The sequence below is a fragment of the Miniopterus natalensis genome, chromosome 17 (genome assembly GCF_054644295.1).
Source record: "Miniopterus natalensis isolate mMinNat1 chromosome 17, mMinNat1.hap1, whole genome shotgun sequence".
Lineage (NCBI taxonomy): Eukaryota > Metazoa > Chordata > Mammalia > Chiroptera > Miniopteridae > Miniopterus > Miniopterus natalensis.
In genome coordinates, this window is record NC_142097.1 from 33,536,385 (window position 1) to 33,549,543 (window position 13,159).

Consider the following 13,159-nt stretch of genomic DNA (forward strand, 5'->3'; position numbering starts at 1 on the left):
CCCCCCCTCTGACCCCACGGGCTTCTCTCCCATGGAGCCCCTTTGCAGTTCATTTCTCAGTTCTGCCCCTCAACCCTCCCTGCTCTGGCCGGCACATAAACACTCACAGTAATGTAGGGGCGTCTTAACGCTATGCTGAAAGAAGGGTTTTTGATCTGCTTGGAAATTACGTTTGGAGCAGCCTGGGAGGAAAGAGAAAAACGGGACAGAGAATCAGCGGCCACTGCCTGAGGAAGACGCACACCCTCCAACAAACACCGGATTCAACAAACACCGCGGAGCATCCCTGGACGCCGTCATCCCTCCAAGGCTCTCTCCAGCGCCCACCCCCAATCCTAGGCACCCCAAGGCCCCTTCGGGTGGCTCAGTGGCCAAAACGACCCAAGCAGGAACCCGGGCACCCACCCCCGTGTGGCTCAAGTGCCTCGCGCTGTTGCTACCCTGTCGCGGTGTGGAAGTGGGTGGGGGCGGGGAGCGCCCCTCTGCGAGGAGAGGACGCCCGGTCGGTGAGGGGGGTGGGGGTGGATTTCAGGACGAGGGAGGGGACGCTCCGCCAGGGGGAGGAGCCGCTACCCGCGTCCCGCGGGTCGGGGCTCCCTCCCTTCCCCGCTTCGCTATAAAACCCCGGCCCGCATGACCGCGGCACCCACAGCGCCTCCTCGGCGTGCGACCCCCGGCTCCGCGGCGCCTTTGCTCGTGCGCAGGATGCGGCTGCTGCTGGCGCTCCTGGCCCTCGCCGCCTCCCGGCCCTCGGCCCGCGCAGGTGAACGCCTGGGCTTCGGCCCCGCGCCCCAAGGCCCGCACGCGCTGCGCGCGATGCGCCCCCGGCCGCCAGCGCGCGCGGGCTGCGCGCCCGTCCCGGCTGCGTGCGCGCCGAGGGGGCGGGCGGGCGGGCGCGAGGAGCCCCTGTGCGCACACGTGCGGTGCGGGGGAAGCGTGCGCACGCGTGTGCGTGGCGGCCGTCGGCGAGACGAGCGCGCGAGCCTGGGAGAGGGGTGCGCTTCTCGCCCTTTCTGGCGCCGCGCGCCGCTGCGGGTCCTCCCCGGGTGTCCGTGGGGCGCTGTCCGCCCCGCTGGGGCTGGGGCTGGGGGCGAGGGCGGCGCAGCGGGCGTGGTGGGCGCCCGGCGTCCCCTGGCCCCACCCTCGTTCCCTGTCCCTGGGGGCTGCCGCCTTCCTTCGCCTCCGCGCCAGCCCCCGGCGCCGTCCTGGGGGCCTGGCCGGGGGCACCCGGAGACCCGAGGTCCCCGGTTGAGCCGGTCTTTCCGGCCAGAGTGATTTTCGTTTAAAGATTAATGGTGAGGCCAAGTTCTTAATTATTCTCCGAGGTGGGAGGTGGCAGGAGAAACGTGTTAATATTTGATAAGAAACTGAAGGTGCTTCCAACGGCTGGGCACAGGGACCCGGGCAGCGCCGTTTCTGCGACCTCGCGGCGGGGCGGGGGTCCAGCTCCAGCGCTGGGAGCCCCCGGCCGCCAGTCCCCAGCTCAGCCGCCGCTCCCGTGGCCCTTGGGGTCCATCCGACCCAGCCTCTTTTCCAAAGCTAGATGCTCCGCCCTTAGAGCTCGGAGTGAGGGCACCGCAGCAGCGGAGGAGGGAGAGGGTGCGGGTCGCAGCACAGACGCAGCTGGCCGGTTGCGGGAGGGGTCGGGAGGAGGGGAAACTTGCCCAACTCTCAGGGGAAGGGAAGAAAAAAGGCAGTGAAGGGGTGCAGGACTTCTCAAGGTGCAGCACTTTGGCTCGTGAATTATTTTGAGCTGAAGTCAATCGAAAAACTTAACCTCTCCCTTAAAGAATTTAAGTCAGGGACCTTGCCAATAATAAGAGTTATCTTTTATTAACTTTTGATGACCTATCTATAAGGCAGGGCAGACTTCTAATTACTGAGTATCTGCTCTTCTTACTGTTTCATGATCACCTTTCTCCCCTCTGAAGCCCCAGTGCCTTACCTCACCCTTAGCTCAGAAAGCCATAGATCCCCCATTTTCCATTTCCCTCTCTGACTTATGGATGTGGGGTTCCCACACATACGTATGTAATTAAATTTGGGCATATTCTCTTTTTTGGGGGGGGGGCATATTCTCTTGTTAATCTGTCTCATGTCTATTTATTAGACAGCCGAGAGATCCTAGAAGGGTAGAGGAAAGGCCCTTCCTCCCCCCCCATAGTAGGATGTGAAAATTTTTATTTATAGAGTTGGACTTTTGAAACCTACTTAAGCAGCTGGGCTTAGTAGAAAGAGAAAGGTTTTGCAGTTAATTTGGATGCTTTGTAAGTGTGTGGCCTTAGGTAAGTCACTCTGTTTTCTCATTTACAAAAGAGGGATAGTAATTAACTTCAGGTGGGTTTAGGATTCACATAAGGTAGGGGGTGTGCTTTGTGTGGTGCTATGTGACACGTGGCGGGAGCTCCATGTGAGATGGCTTTGTGGCTCTACCACTGGCCTGGGGCCAGCCAACCAGGAATTTATCTCAGCTGCCTCCTCACACAAACTGCTCCTTATAAGTCCTGGGCCCTGTCTACCTGCACCCATTTCATCCCCTAGGGAACCTGAGGCTGGAGAACTACTGGGCTGCACATTGAAGTCCCCAGAGCATCTGCTGCCATAAGAGGAGGGGAAAGGATACTGGGCCCCTTCAGAATCTCAGACTCCTGGCCAGAACTTGCTGAGACTTTGCCCAGAACATATTTGGGTTTCGCTGAGCTGGTTTCCAGGATTCCTTCCTCCCCCCAGAGTGGGAGGGTGGGTTGACCAAGGTCCATCAGAGGGAGATTCTTCAGCCATCTCAAAAGAAGGAGGGGTGGAAAGTCAAGAGTGGGGAACGGTGGCTGGGTGATTGGCAATGGTTGTTAGGTCTCTTGCTCCACTTCTGGTTAGGGCAGGTAGACTAGGTGGAACCTGGAGCTTGGAGCCAAGACCTATGTGTGGGTAGCCTCTCTCCTCCCCAGGCCCTCTTAGAGGTAGCCTGAGACAGAGGGCTGGTGACCATTTGCAAGAGCAGCCCTCTCGTGAATGAATGCAGCAACCTGAGCTGGTGTGTCACCTGCCACCTCTTGCCTAAAAGCCAGCTCCCTACCCTCAGCCCACACACAGACCTGACCCCTGGCCTTGGCCTCATCAACATTGTGTTTTCCTGGCTCCTGCCTCCTGAAGAGGTAGTTACAAGAGCATTCATCCAAGCAGGTCAAAAGTCTCTGTGATTAAGACAGTGGATCAGAGGTTACCATCACAAACGCAAAAGCCGTAGCTGACAGGAAAGAACAAATTCCTAGGAAAAGCTTGGCCTGACCCAAATAGGGTGGGGATGCTCAGTGGGAATTCCACCCTTTGCCGCTGGCTTCCCAGGACTCTGGTTTAAGTAAGGCTTCCCCTGGGGGGGCTTTCCCTGGGGCCTCCAGTCCAGCTTGGCCTTGGAGGCCCCTCCTGCCTTCAGGACCTCTGAGAGGTGCAGACACAGGAGGAGTATAATGAATTGCAGGTGGGCTCCCACCCGCTGTCTTCTCAGACGCCACCAGCTCCTCTGCCTGAGAAAGGATGTGGGGCTCAGGAAGGTCAGCGAACCTGCCTGCAGACGCTAAGTGAGAGGCAGAGGAAGCCAGGGGAGCGGCGCTCTCTGGAGAGTTGCCGCTCTCCCTGCAGAGTTGACCCATATTCCAGGTTCCCAGATGCAGCAACTCCTAGGGGCGGCAGGGCCCTGTCCAGGGCAGTGGACTATCATGGGGAAGACCCTCAGGGATTGTCCATCTCTGAAAGAGGCTGTGTGAGCAGGGTAGGTGACATATTTGATCCAGATCTGGGAAACTCACACACCCAAAGTGGCTCTGAGGGAACCCAGAGCAAGAGGGTACCCAATTTTCTGTGGGTGCTCACTCCTGGCCTCAACTCCTTCCTTACACCCCCTACTGAGATCCTGACCTTTGAATGGCTCCCTCCCCACCCTGTCCCCAATCCAGGGACCCCAGAGGCAGCAGGTTTGGATGGGGGCAGCCCAGGCAAGAAGGCGAGGGGAAGGCACATATGCTCAGAGGACTGAGCTCAGTCTGAGTGGGAAGCTATGCTTTTCTTAGAAATTTCCTCACCCCTGAATTCTTTCCAGCTTGGCTTTTGCCATCTGTGTGCTGATAGGAGGCCAGAGGGAGGGCGATAAAGGGAAGGGAAGGGCGATAAAGGGAAGGGAAGGGCTCATCAGGACTTGACTAAGTTCCAGGCTCCCTGGGACACTGCTATTACCACATTTAATTCTCCCCATAGCCCAGTGAGGTGGGCGGTATTAGTTCCATTTCACAGATGATAAAACTGAGGCTTAGAGAGATTAAGTGACTTGCTCCTAAATCCATAGCTCCTCAGCCAGAATTCCAGCTCCAGATCAAATGCTTTGTCCACCCTGCTGATCCAGCCTTTTAAAAAAAAAAAAAAAATCAATAGACTTTAATCAGAACAGGTTTAGGTTTACAGGAAAACTGGGCAGAAAGCAGAGGGCTCATGTGCCCCTCTGTCCCTGCACAGTCTTCCCTACTATTAACATCCTGCATTCGTGTGGTGCAGCCTTTTTCAGAGATGCTGGTTCTACTACCCTGAGGCAGAGCCAGGATTAGAAGCTGAGTCTGTCTGGTCCCAAACACCAGGACTGGGGGGGGGGGGGGTCTTCCTTGCTGTGCAGCTGTGAAAGTTTAGCCACGAATGAACACAAGAGGGAAGGGCCAGCCTAATCTCCTCTATCACCCCCCCTGATCAGCTCCGGGAAGGCAGCCAGGTTGAACCCAGCTCTGCTGTCCCAGGAGCGGAGGTCAGGCCTTAATCCCCTCCTCCCCCCTCCCCCTTCCTCCCTCACTGGAGTCTCTCTTCCAGGGTTGGGTTGGAGGAGGGAGGGGGAGGCTGATGAGCAACAAATGGGGAGTGTGAAGGCCAGACCCTGGGGTGGCCTCAGAGGAGCCCCCTCAGAGGCTGGTGACAGTTTGCCCTGCCTGCCCCAGGAATGGTGCCACAGGTGGGATGACCAGCAGATTAGTCACAACTGCTTGTCCTGCCTCCCTCCCCCATCCCCATCCCCACTTTCTTCTTAAGTCTCCTCTCCCAGACCCCAAGTGCACTCCACCCCAACGCAAGGGAGTCTCTGCCTCAGGGACATTCCCAGCCTCTGACTTGCTGTGTACACACACACACACACACACACACAGTGTGGGTTGTGTGTACACAGTGCATGTGTGCGCATAGAGATGTGTGTGCACAGATACAGGGACATACGTAGGCACAGACCTCACATCCTTTCTCTCTCTGCTCCAGAGTCACACTGGTGCTACGAAATTCAAGCCAGGTTCAACAGAGACTGCATGGGTAAGTCCAGTGAGTTTTAGAGAAAGGCCTTGTCACATGGTGGGGCCGTCCAGGTTGAAATGGAGACACAAGGACAGTGGGAAGGATGATGGATAATGGTGCCCCCTAGTCACATATCTGCTCTTAACACACACACACGCACACATGCACATACACACTCCTGGAGCTGAGGGGACGGAGTGTAGTGACCTGAGTGACCATCACTGTCACCAAGAAGGAAAGTCCTCTATGATATCATCAGCACCAAATAGAGGTACATTTTGCTCTTTCACATAACAAAATGGAGACTTGCACTTTCTATTCAAATGCTCACTGATTTCTCTGAAGCCTGCTTTCTTCCTGCCAGTGCTGTCTGGTGGCTGGACAGGGCTGCCCACGAGTCACCAGGTTTTGGGAAGTAGGCTCCTCCAGGGATTGCATCATGAAGTTGTCCCCTCCCCCAGGGCTCGCAGACCTGCTGTCTTTGCGTGTGAGTGTGAGCGTGTCTGTGTGTGTGTGTGTGCGACTGTGTGCATATCTGAGCAGGAAGGCCCCTGCGACACAGCCTGCCAGCCATCCCAAGACCTTGCCACATGTGAGCTCGGTGCTTGTGCCTGACCTCTGTGGCGCAGAGGGGGCCACACCTTGGCACCAGGCACCCCTGGCTCAGCCCACCTTCTCTCCCTGCCCAGGGCCGGACCAATGGGGTCAACAGTGCCAGAAGGACCGACAGTCCCCCATCAACATTGTCACGGCAAAGGCACAGCTGAACGAAAACCTGGGACCCTTCTCCTTCTCTGGCTATGACAAGAAGCAAAAGTGGTCTGTCGAAAACAATGGGCACTCAGGTGCGTCCAGGTGGGGAGGCTGGAGGACCTGGGCAGGCATGGACATTCGGTCCAGGGACCCCTGAGTCCCCTGAGGACTAGCAGGACACACAAGCCCAGGTCCACCTTTGCTGAGGAGGAGCTGGAAACTCAGTGCAGGGGAGGGGAGGGCAGACAGAAAGGGCTTTGGAAAGCAGGGAACACTCCAGCAGCATTTTCAGTACTATCATCAGATCAGTCTGGGGTTGATTGGAGAGGGGACGTTCTAGGACGAAGGAAGGAGATGTGCAAAGGTGTGGAGGCATGAAACAGCTCAGGGTGTTCAGGGAACTGCACGTGCCTGTGTGTGGATGGAGGACAGAGAGTGACCGTGGCAGGGGCTGAGCCAGCCCAGCCGCCAGCCGCCAGCCAGCAGGCCGGCGAGGGCCCAGGGGCAGATCACCAAGGGATGAGGAGCTGGATATTCCCCTGAGGATGCCAGGGCACCACAGAGGGGGGCTGGAGCAGGTGAGGGACGACCAAGTTTCATGTTTGGGGCAGAGGGAGAGGCAGGTGGGGAGGCCAGTAAGGCGCCAGGGAAAGGTCTGAGGCTGCACCTCCCATCTTGTCCCCTCCCTCCAGGTCACCCACAGCCCATGGAGGGTGGGAGGTAGGAGAGGTCTTGCCTAGGTGGAGCTGGGAAGAGTGGTTGCAGAGGCTAGGGGAGGTGGGTGCCAGGATCTGCCCTCTCCTGTGCACTGCCTTTCAGTGATGGTGTTGCTGGGGAACGAGTCCACAATTGCTGGAGGAGGACTGGCCTCCCGATACCGGGCCAAGCAGCTGCACCTGCACTGGTCCGCGGTGCTGGATGCAGGGTCAGAGCACAGCCTCGATGGGGATCGCTTTGCCATGGAGGTGAGTGGCCCCCTCCTGGGTTAGTGCCTTGGCTGGGCTCTGAGTGTACCTGCCTTAGGCAGGAAGGGTGGCCCAGCCCCCACAAGTTCTCTCTCCTCTCTCACCCCCCACCAGATGCACATAGTACATGAGAAAGAGAACAGGAAAGAGGCCCAGGACCCCAAAGATGAGATCGCAGTGCTGGCCTTCCTGGTAGAGGTGGGACCCCCATCCCCCAGGGTCTGAGGGGCTGCCAGAGACCCTGGATTCCAGCAAGACAGGAAGGGGCTGGGGAGGCCCCAATTTCTGTTTCTCAGTGAATTGTATACCCTGGGTGGAGAGCTCAGAGTCTCTCAGGGTCTCAGACCAGAGCTGCCTACGCTCTCTTTCCCAGACCCAGAGAACGAATTGGTGGTCACCACCAGCCCCCACAAGCCCCTCACCAGCCCCCTTCCCTCCTGTTCCAGGCTGGGTCCAAGAATGATGGCTTCCAGCCCCTGGTGGAGGCGCTGTCTGATGTCCCCACACCCAGTGAGTCAGGATGACCAGAAGCGGGAGGCTGAGGGGGTGATGGGAGGGTGGAGACTTCTTCCTACTAAGGGGGGCTGGGCTCTCAGAGTGAGGTGTGTGAGGGGGGATCAGCGGCTCAGAGATCCCCCCTCCACTGACAGTACCCTTTACCCACCCCACCAGCGATGAGCACCACGGTGAAAAAGAGCATCAGCCTGTCAGACCTGCTCCCTGAGGAGGAGAAACTGAGGCACTATTTCCGCTACCTGGGCTCGCTCACCACGCCGGGCTGTGAGGAGAAGGTTGTCTGGACTGTATTTGCAGACCCCATTCAACTCCACAAGGACCAGGTACACAGGACCCAGCCTCCCCCTGCCCAGCTGCAGGGAAACGGTTTCTCCAAACTGGATCCCCCTAGAGGTCCTCTGGGCTGGGCTGGGCTGGGGCGCCCCAGGGAGCTGAGGGCCTGTTGGTTGAATCTGCAGACACTCCCTGCGGGAAACTGACAAGAAAGGTCCCAGCTGTCCCATCTCTGGGTTAAGGGCTGGAAGGGAGGCTGTGGTAGGGGTGGCAGAAAAAGGCTTCAAGGCTGCACCCTGAAAAGTAGGTGGGAAGGTGGGAATCAGCCAGCTGAAGGCAGGGGACTTGTATCCTGGGGAGAGGTGCCTGCACGGGAGGACCCAGGCTGACCAGGAGCAGCTGAGAGAGCGTCAGTGTAGCCACAGTAGGAAAACAGGTCATTCATTCCACAAACGATCCTCAAGTCCTTATAACACACTAGAGTCTGGGGATACAGCAGTGAGTCAATCCCTGCCCTTGTGGCATTTTGTTCCAGGACAGTGGTTCTCAAAGAGTGGTCCCTGGACCAGTGGCATCAACATCATCTGGGAACTTGCTAGACATTCAGATTCTCAGGCCTCACCCCTGACCTACTGAATCAGAAAGTCTGGGGGTGGGGCCTGGCAGTCTGGGTCCCAGCAAGCCCCCCACATGACGTTCACTCATGCTCAAGTGTGAGGACCATTGTTCTATGGTAACTGCAGTGACAGCGGTGATAAGCATAGGCCCTCAAAGCTGTCCACTTGGCTAAGGGAAGCTAATGGGGATCGAGTGCCCACCAGTGCCCAGCACTTTCCATTCTTTACATCCACAAGGAAACCTGAGAGGTAGGGATTCCGAGCCCCTTCCCTAATGAGGGCTCAGAAAAGCAAGGGGACTGGCCTGGGGTCACGCCGCAGGGAGTCCAGCTCCACCTGTCCCCCGCCCCAGCTGAGCCCTGTCCCCCTGCAGATCCTTGCGTTCTCTGAGAAGCTGTACTATGACAAGGAGAAGAGACAGAAGATGGAAGACAACGTGAGGCCCTTGCAACGCCGGGGGAAGCGCGTGGTGTTCCGATCCGGGGCCCCGGGCCCACTGCTGCCCTTGCCATTGCCCGCTCTGCTAGCCCCCGCACTTACCTGCCTGCTGGCTGGCTTCCTCCAGTGATGGGTCGCTTCTGGAAGCTTGACTTCTGACCTCGGCCCTCAGAAGGCTAGGGCCTCCCTTCGTCGGGCTTCCCAGGTTGCACTTCGATGATGATGGAATTACGGATATTTTTTTGGAGAAACCTTTCTCAGGTCTGTTTTCAGTTCCCACAGCTACCCCTGCCCCGTTCCAGGGTAGGGACCTTAAAGCCTGGAGATTTCTTTGGAACAGGTACCACAAGTTCCTCACCCTCACCGTTGTGAACTCCCTGTCAACCCGCCACGTGGAGAGATGCGAAGGCACCTTGGAGCCCCAGCACAGTGAAAGGACAGAGGCTGGGTGGAGGCCACACGGAGAGGCCATGGCAGAGCTGACCAAGACCTTAGCCAGCGCCTTCTCCTCTGTACTGGGGGTGGAGGGTGAGGGTTATGTGTGGCTTCGACAAGTTCATTTATTTGCTGAAATATTTCTGGAGTGTCTATATTCTAGACACTGGGGATATGGCAGGGAAGGAGACAACATTTCCTGAGCCTGGAGTTCCCATCAATAAAATAGACACATTGTACAATGTCTCAGAAGACAGTAAGTGCTATGGAGAAAGCTGCCAGAAGGGAAGGTGGGCAGGGACGGCCTCATCGGGAAGGGACATCTGGGAGACTTGGAGAAGGCCAGGGATGAGGCCATCTGGAGCCAGCCAGTGTTCAGGGAGGAGGAAAGGAGAGGGGCAGGGGAGAGGCTGTGTGTGTAGGGGTGGGGGGGCCTCGAAGTAGGACCTTGTAGGGATGATGGTTTGGGGCATGAGAGACTGGGAACCACCAGAGGGTCTTTGCTTTGTGGAGCAGGGGCTGCAGGGGGAGCAGTTGGGGGATGCTGCAATGGTCCAGGAACTGATGGGTCAGAAATGGATGTGAGAGAAGCAGGAGTCACAGGTTAATCCAAGGACTCTGGCCCTTGTATTTGGGAGCTGTGAAGCCCCCATCCCCCAACTCCCCCTCCCCACTCCTGTGTCTCTGATGATTTTTCTCTCCAGGGCCCAAGGGGAAAGAGAAACTAGGAGGGGGTGGGTAGAAAACTAAGGGAGAAGGAAATAAGGGCCCCACTGGTGGGACCCAAGCCCTGCCAGGCCCCCAGATCCAGGATTTGAGGGGCCTCAGGCTCTCATACCTCATCATTCAGGAAAGGGCTGGGTTTTGAAGACTGGGCCTTGAGATGCAGGGGAAGGAGACAAGAACGGGCCTTGCTGGGTGAAGAGGTATCCCAAGGGCCAGGGCCAAGTGCAGTGGGACCAACCTACAGGCTCTACTGTCTGGAGGTGATAAACTTCCCACATGGAGATACATGAGCTGGGCAGCACACAGGGATTTCATTACCCAGTGTGAGAAGTGCTGGCTGCTGTGGTCTTGAAGGGGAGCTGTTTGGGGGAGGTGTCCTCTAAGCCCTCTCCTACCCAGATGCCCTCAGTCCCTGACTGCTCCCAGCTAAGCCTGGGAAGAGGGAGAAAGGGCTGCTCCCCCTCCATACTAGCTTCCCCCTTCCTTTTGCCCTTCGTGACCAAGAATAAGCACCCCCCTCCTTTCACTGGTGACCACACAGCTGTAGGTGGCTGCGGGGAGGAGACTGGCATTGCCGTCACCATGGCAACAGCAGGCAGCCTGCGTCAGCAGGGGGTATATGGACACTGAACCTGTTCTCTCTGGTTCCCACGGCAGCCTGCAGGGGATCTAAGATCTAAGTTGCACCCCCCCAGCTCAGGGCTCTCAGAAGTCCAAACCACCCCTTCCCCCATCTGCACTCCCACCTCCCATCCTTGCCCTCAAGGCAACACTCAGTGAATGGCAGCAGAACCAGGAAGTCCCAGCTCTTTGCAAGAGACTAGGGGAGACTTGCCTCCAACCCTAGGCAGAAGGCACACCACCCTCCCCCATCCCCCTGACTCCACAATAATAAACAATAATAAACCTGGCCAGTGGGGGCCAGAATGGGCACAGCTTGTCCGAGGCCCAGGGCTCAGGCCTCCTCCCAGCATTCCACCTGCCCTCCCTGCGCCTGGAGACTGGAGCAGGTGCTGGCAGCACACCACGCAAAGCAAGGTCACTCCGGGCCAGTCACCCCAGGGGTGGGCAGCCAACCCCACTGGAATTGGCCCCCGCACCCTGGAGACTGAGACTGATGGGCAGCCCTTCTGTGTGTGGTCTTGAGAGCCTCCTCTTCTGAGTAAATTCACCCCCTCTGTGCTCCCCACCACCCTCAGCAGACCCCCTCTGGCTTCTGACACAGAGATGATAGGGGGCTACCAGTGGCCCCTTGTTCAGAAAGAGGGCCTAGCCTACCTCCAGTCATTTCTCTGCACCAACTTGGCTCCCAGGGCCAGGCTTCGCCTTTGGCAGTTATCCTAGGGACACAGGACCAAGGGCAAGGCGGGGTCTGCAGTGCCCTGTCCCACCCTGTCTCCACTGGCTGATCTGTGTCCCCAGAGGGCAGTCTTCTGGCCCCCAGTTTAGATTTGGCATCTGGGTGGGAGCCAGGGCCTGAAAGTACTCCCTGTGTGTTTAGATGATTCTTGGAAAATAAACTGCCCCATCTTGGTTCTTGGGTTGCACACTTGCTGGCCCTGCTTCCTGTGGCTCTGATCTGACAGTGCAGGGGCAGGGAAAGGGAGGGGAAAGGAAGAGTGTAAGGGTCTATAGGGGTCCAGGGTCTTGGGTGGTGGTGGTAATGGGTGCACATGCACACATGTACCTGTAAAAGCCACTGTCATAAAACTCCAGGAGGTGCCTATACAGAGACCACACTGTGACTGGCACCCTGTGTGGTGTGCCTCTGTGCTCATGTGTGGGGTGTGGGTGGGCAGAGGCAGGGAAGTTGGTGGCCTTGCAGGCATGGAGCCATGGCTTCCCTGCACAATGGCCTAAGCGTGCCCTCTGCATCTAACTGAGCCTAGCTGGCCCCATCTCCAGCTCGTGACCTTGGGAGGAAGGCCAAGCCTATCTCCACGGGTGGGGCGCTGCTCCTGCACCTTGCACGACACACTTCAAGCAGGCTCTGTTTGTTTATTTGAGAAGGGACAAAGGCATTATCTCCTCTAGAGACCAAGGACTTGTCCCAGGGCCCAGGCGCCTGCCTGGGGAGGGGCTTCCTTTAGCAGAGAGCTACACAGGACAGACGAAGTTACAAGCCAGTTCCTTCCTCAGAGCCCTAGCTTCAGCTGAGACTGGACACGTAGAAGCCTCTTCATATTTCAAGTGTTGGCTACTGCAAGGCCTGGGAGGACAGGAAGAGGGACAGAGAACAGGGAAGGGATCTGGGTACATTTTGGAACAAGATTTAGTCTTTCAACAAACACTATTATTTCCTCTGTACCAGGGACTGAGGATTCAGGGCAAAAAAAATCCCAGTCTGTGCCCTTCCTGCAAGACTCCTGACCAAAGGGCAGACGCAAGGCACAGTGGTACCAGGCTTATGAAAAAAAGCCTGAGAGGCACAGCTACTCTTGGAGCCTGGGCCCCAGAACCACACACACCTGGGTTTGAATCCTCTCCCACTTCTGACTAGCTAGTGAGGTGCCTTTGGCAATTTAATTCACCCAAGCCTCAGTTTCCTCATCTGTAAAGTGGGGACAATGATGGTGTTTACCTCATAATATTGTTGTAAAGATGAAACAAGATGCCTGGCCAAAGGGATGTATTCAATAATTTGTAGTTATGATTTTTTAAAAAAATATATCTCCTAACATCCTAGGTTTGTTCTTTTTACTTCTGTTGGCCCAGGGACCTTAGGAGCTGGACAGAGGTGGGGAGGTGGGACTAGGAAGGGTGACAGAAAGGGCTTTGGGTCAGGTCAAGACCTCTAGCTCCAAACTGGACTTTGAAGTATCTGATAGTATCATTTTTTCTCTCTTCCATTTTTTAAAAATATTATCTTATCAGGGATTTAACTGTGATATGGTAGTTCCAGACGTAGGATGGGAAAGGATTTATTTATTTATTTAAATATATCTTTATTGATTTCAGAGAGAGGAAAGGAGAGGGAGAGAGAGAGAGAGACATCAGTGATGAGAGAGTCACTGGGGATAGAGCCCGCAACCCGGGCATGTGCCCTGATTGGGAATCGAACCCGAACCCCAATCGCCTGGATCCTAGGTTGATGCTCAACCGCTGAGCCACGCCCGGCCAGGT

General features: G+C 56.8%; 1 protein-coding gene across 3 annotated transcripts; it reads left to right on the plus strand.

Moving 5' to 3' along the window:
• Positions 1-705: 705 nt before the first annotated feature.
• CA4 (carbonic anhydrase 4) lies at positions 706-9,104 on the plus strand. 3 transcript variants are annotated; one of them, XM_087825653.1, is made up of 9 exons: positions 706-763; positions 1,254-1,256; positions 5,281-5,331; positions 6,003-6,158; positions 6,886-7,031; positions 7,146-7,229; positions 7,478-7,541; positions 7,704-7,870; positions 8,811-9,104. In XM_087825653.1, exons 1-9 carry the CDS (start codon positions 706-708, stop codon positions 9,003-9,005), a joined length of 924 nt encoding a protein of 307 aa, XP_087681779.1. In that variant the 3' UTR covers positions 9,006-9,104. The 3 variants fall into 3 exon arrangements, with proteins under 3 accessions (XP_087681779.1, XP_087681777.1, XP_087681778.1); XM_087825651.1 differs by lacking the exon at positions 1,254-1,256 and having other exon boundaries at positions 7,146-7,250; positions 7,436-7,541; XM_087825652.1 differs by lacking the exon at positions 1,254-1,256.
• Positions 9,105-13,159: the final 4,055 nt, after the last annotated feature.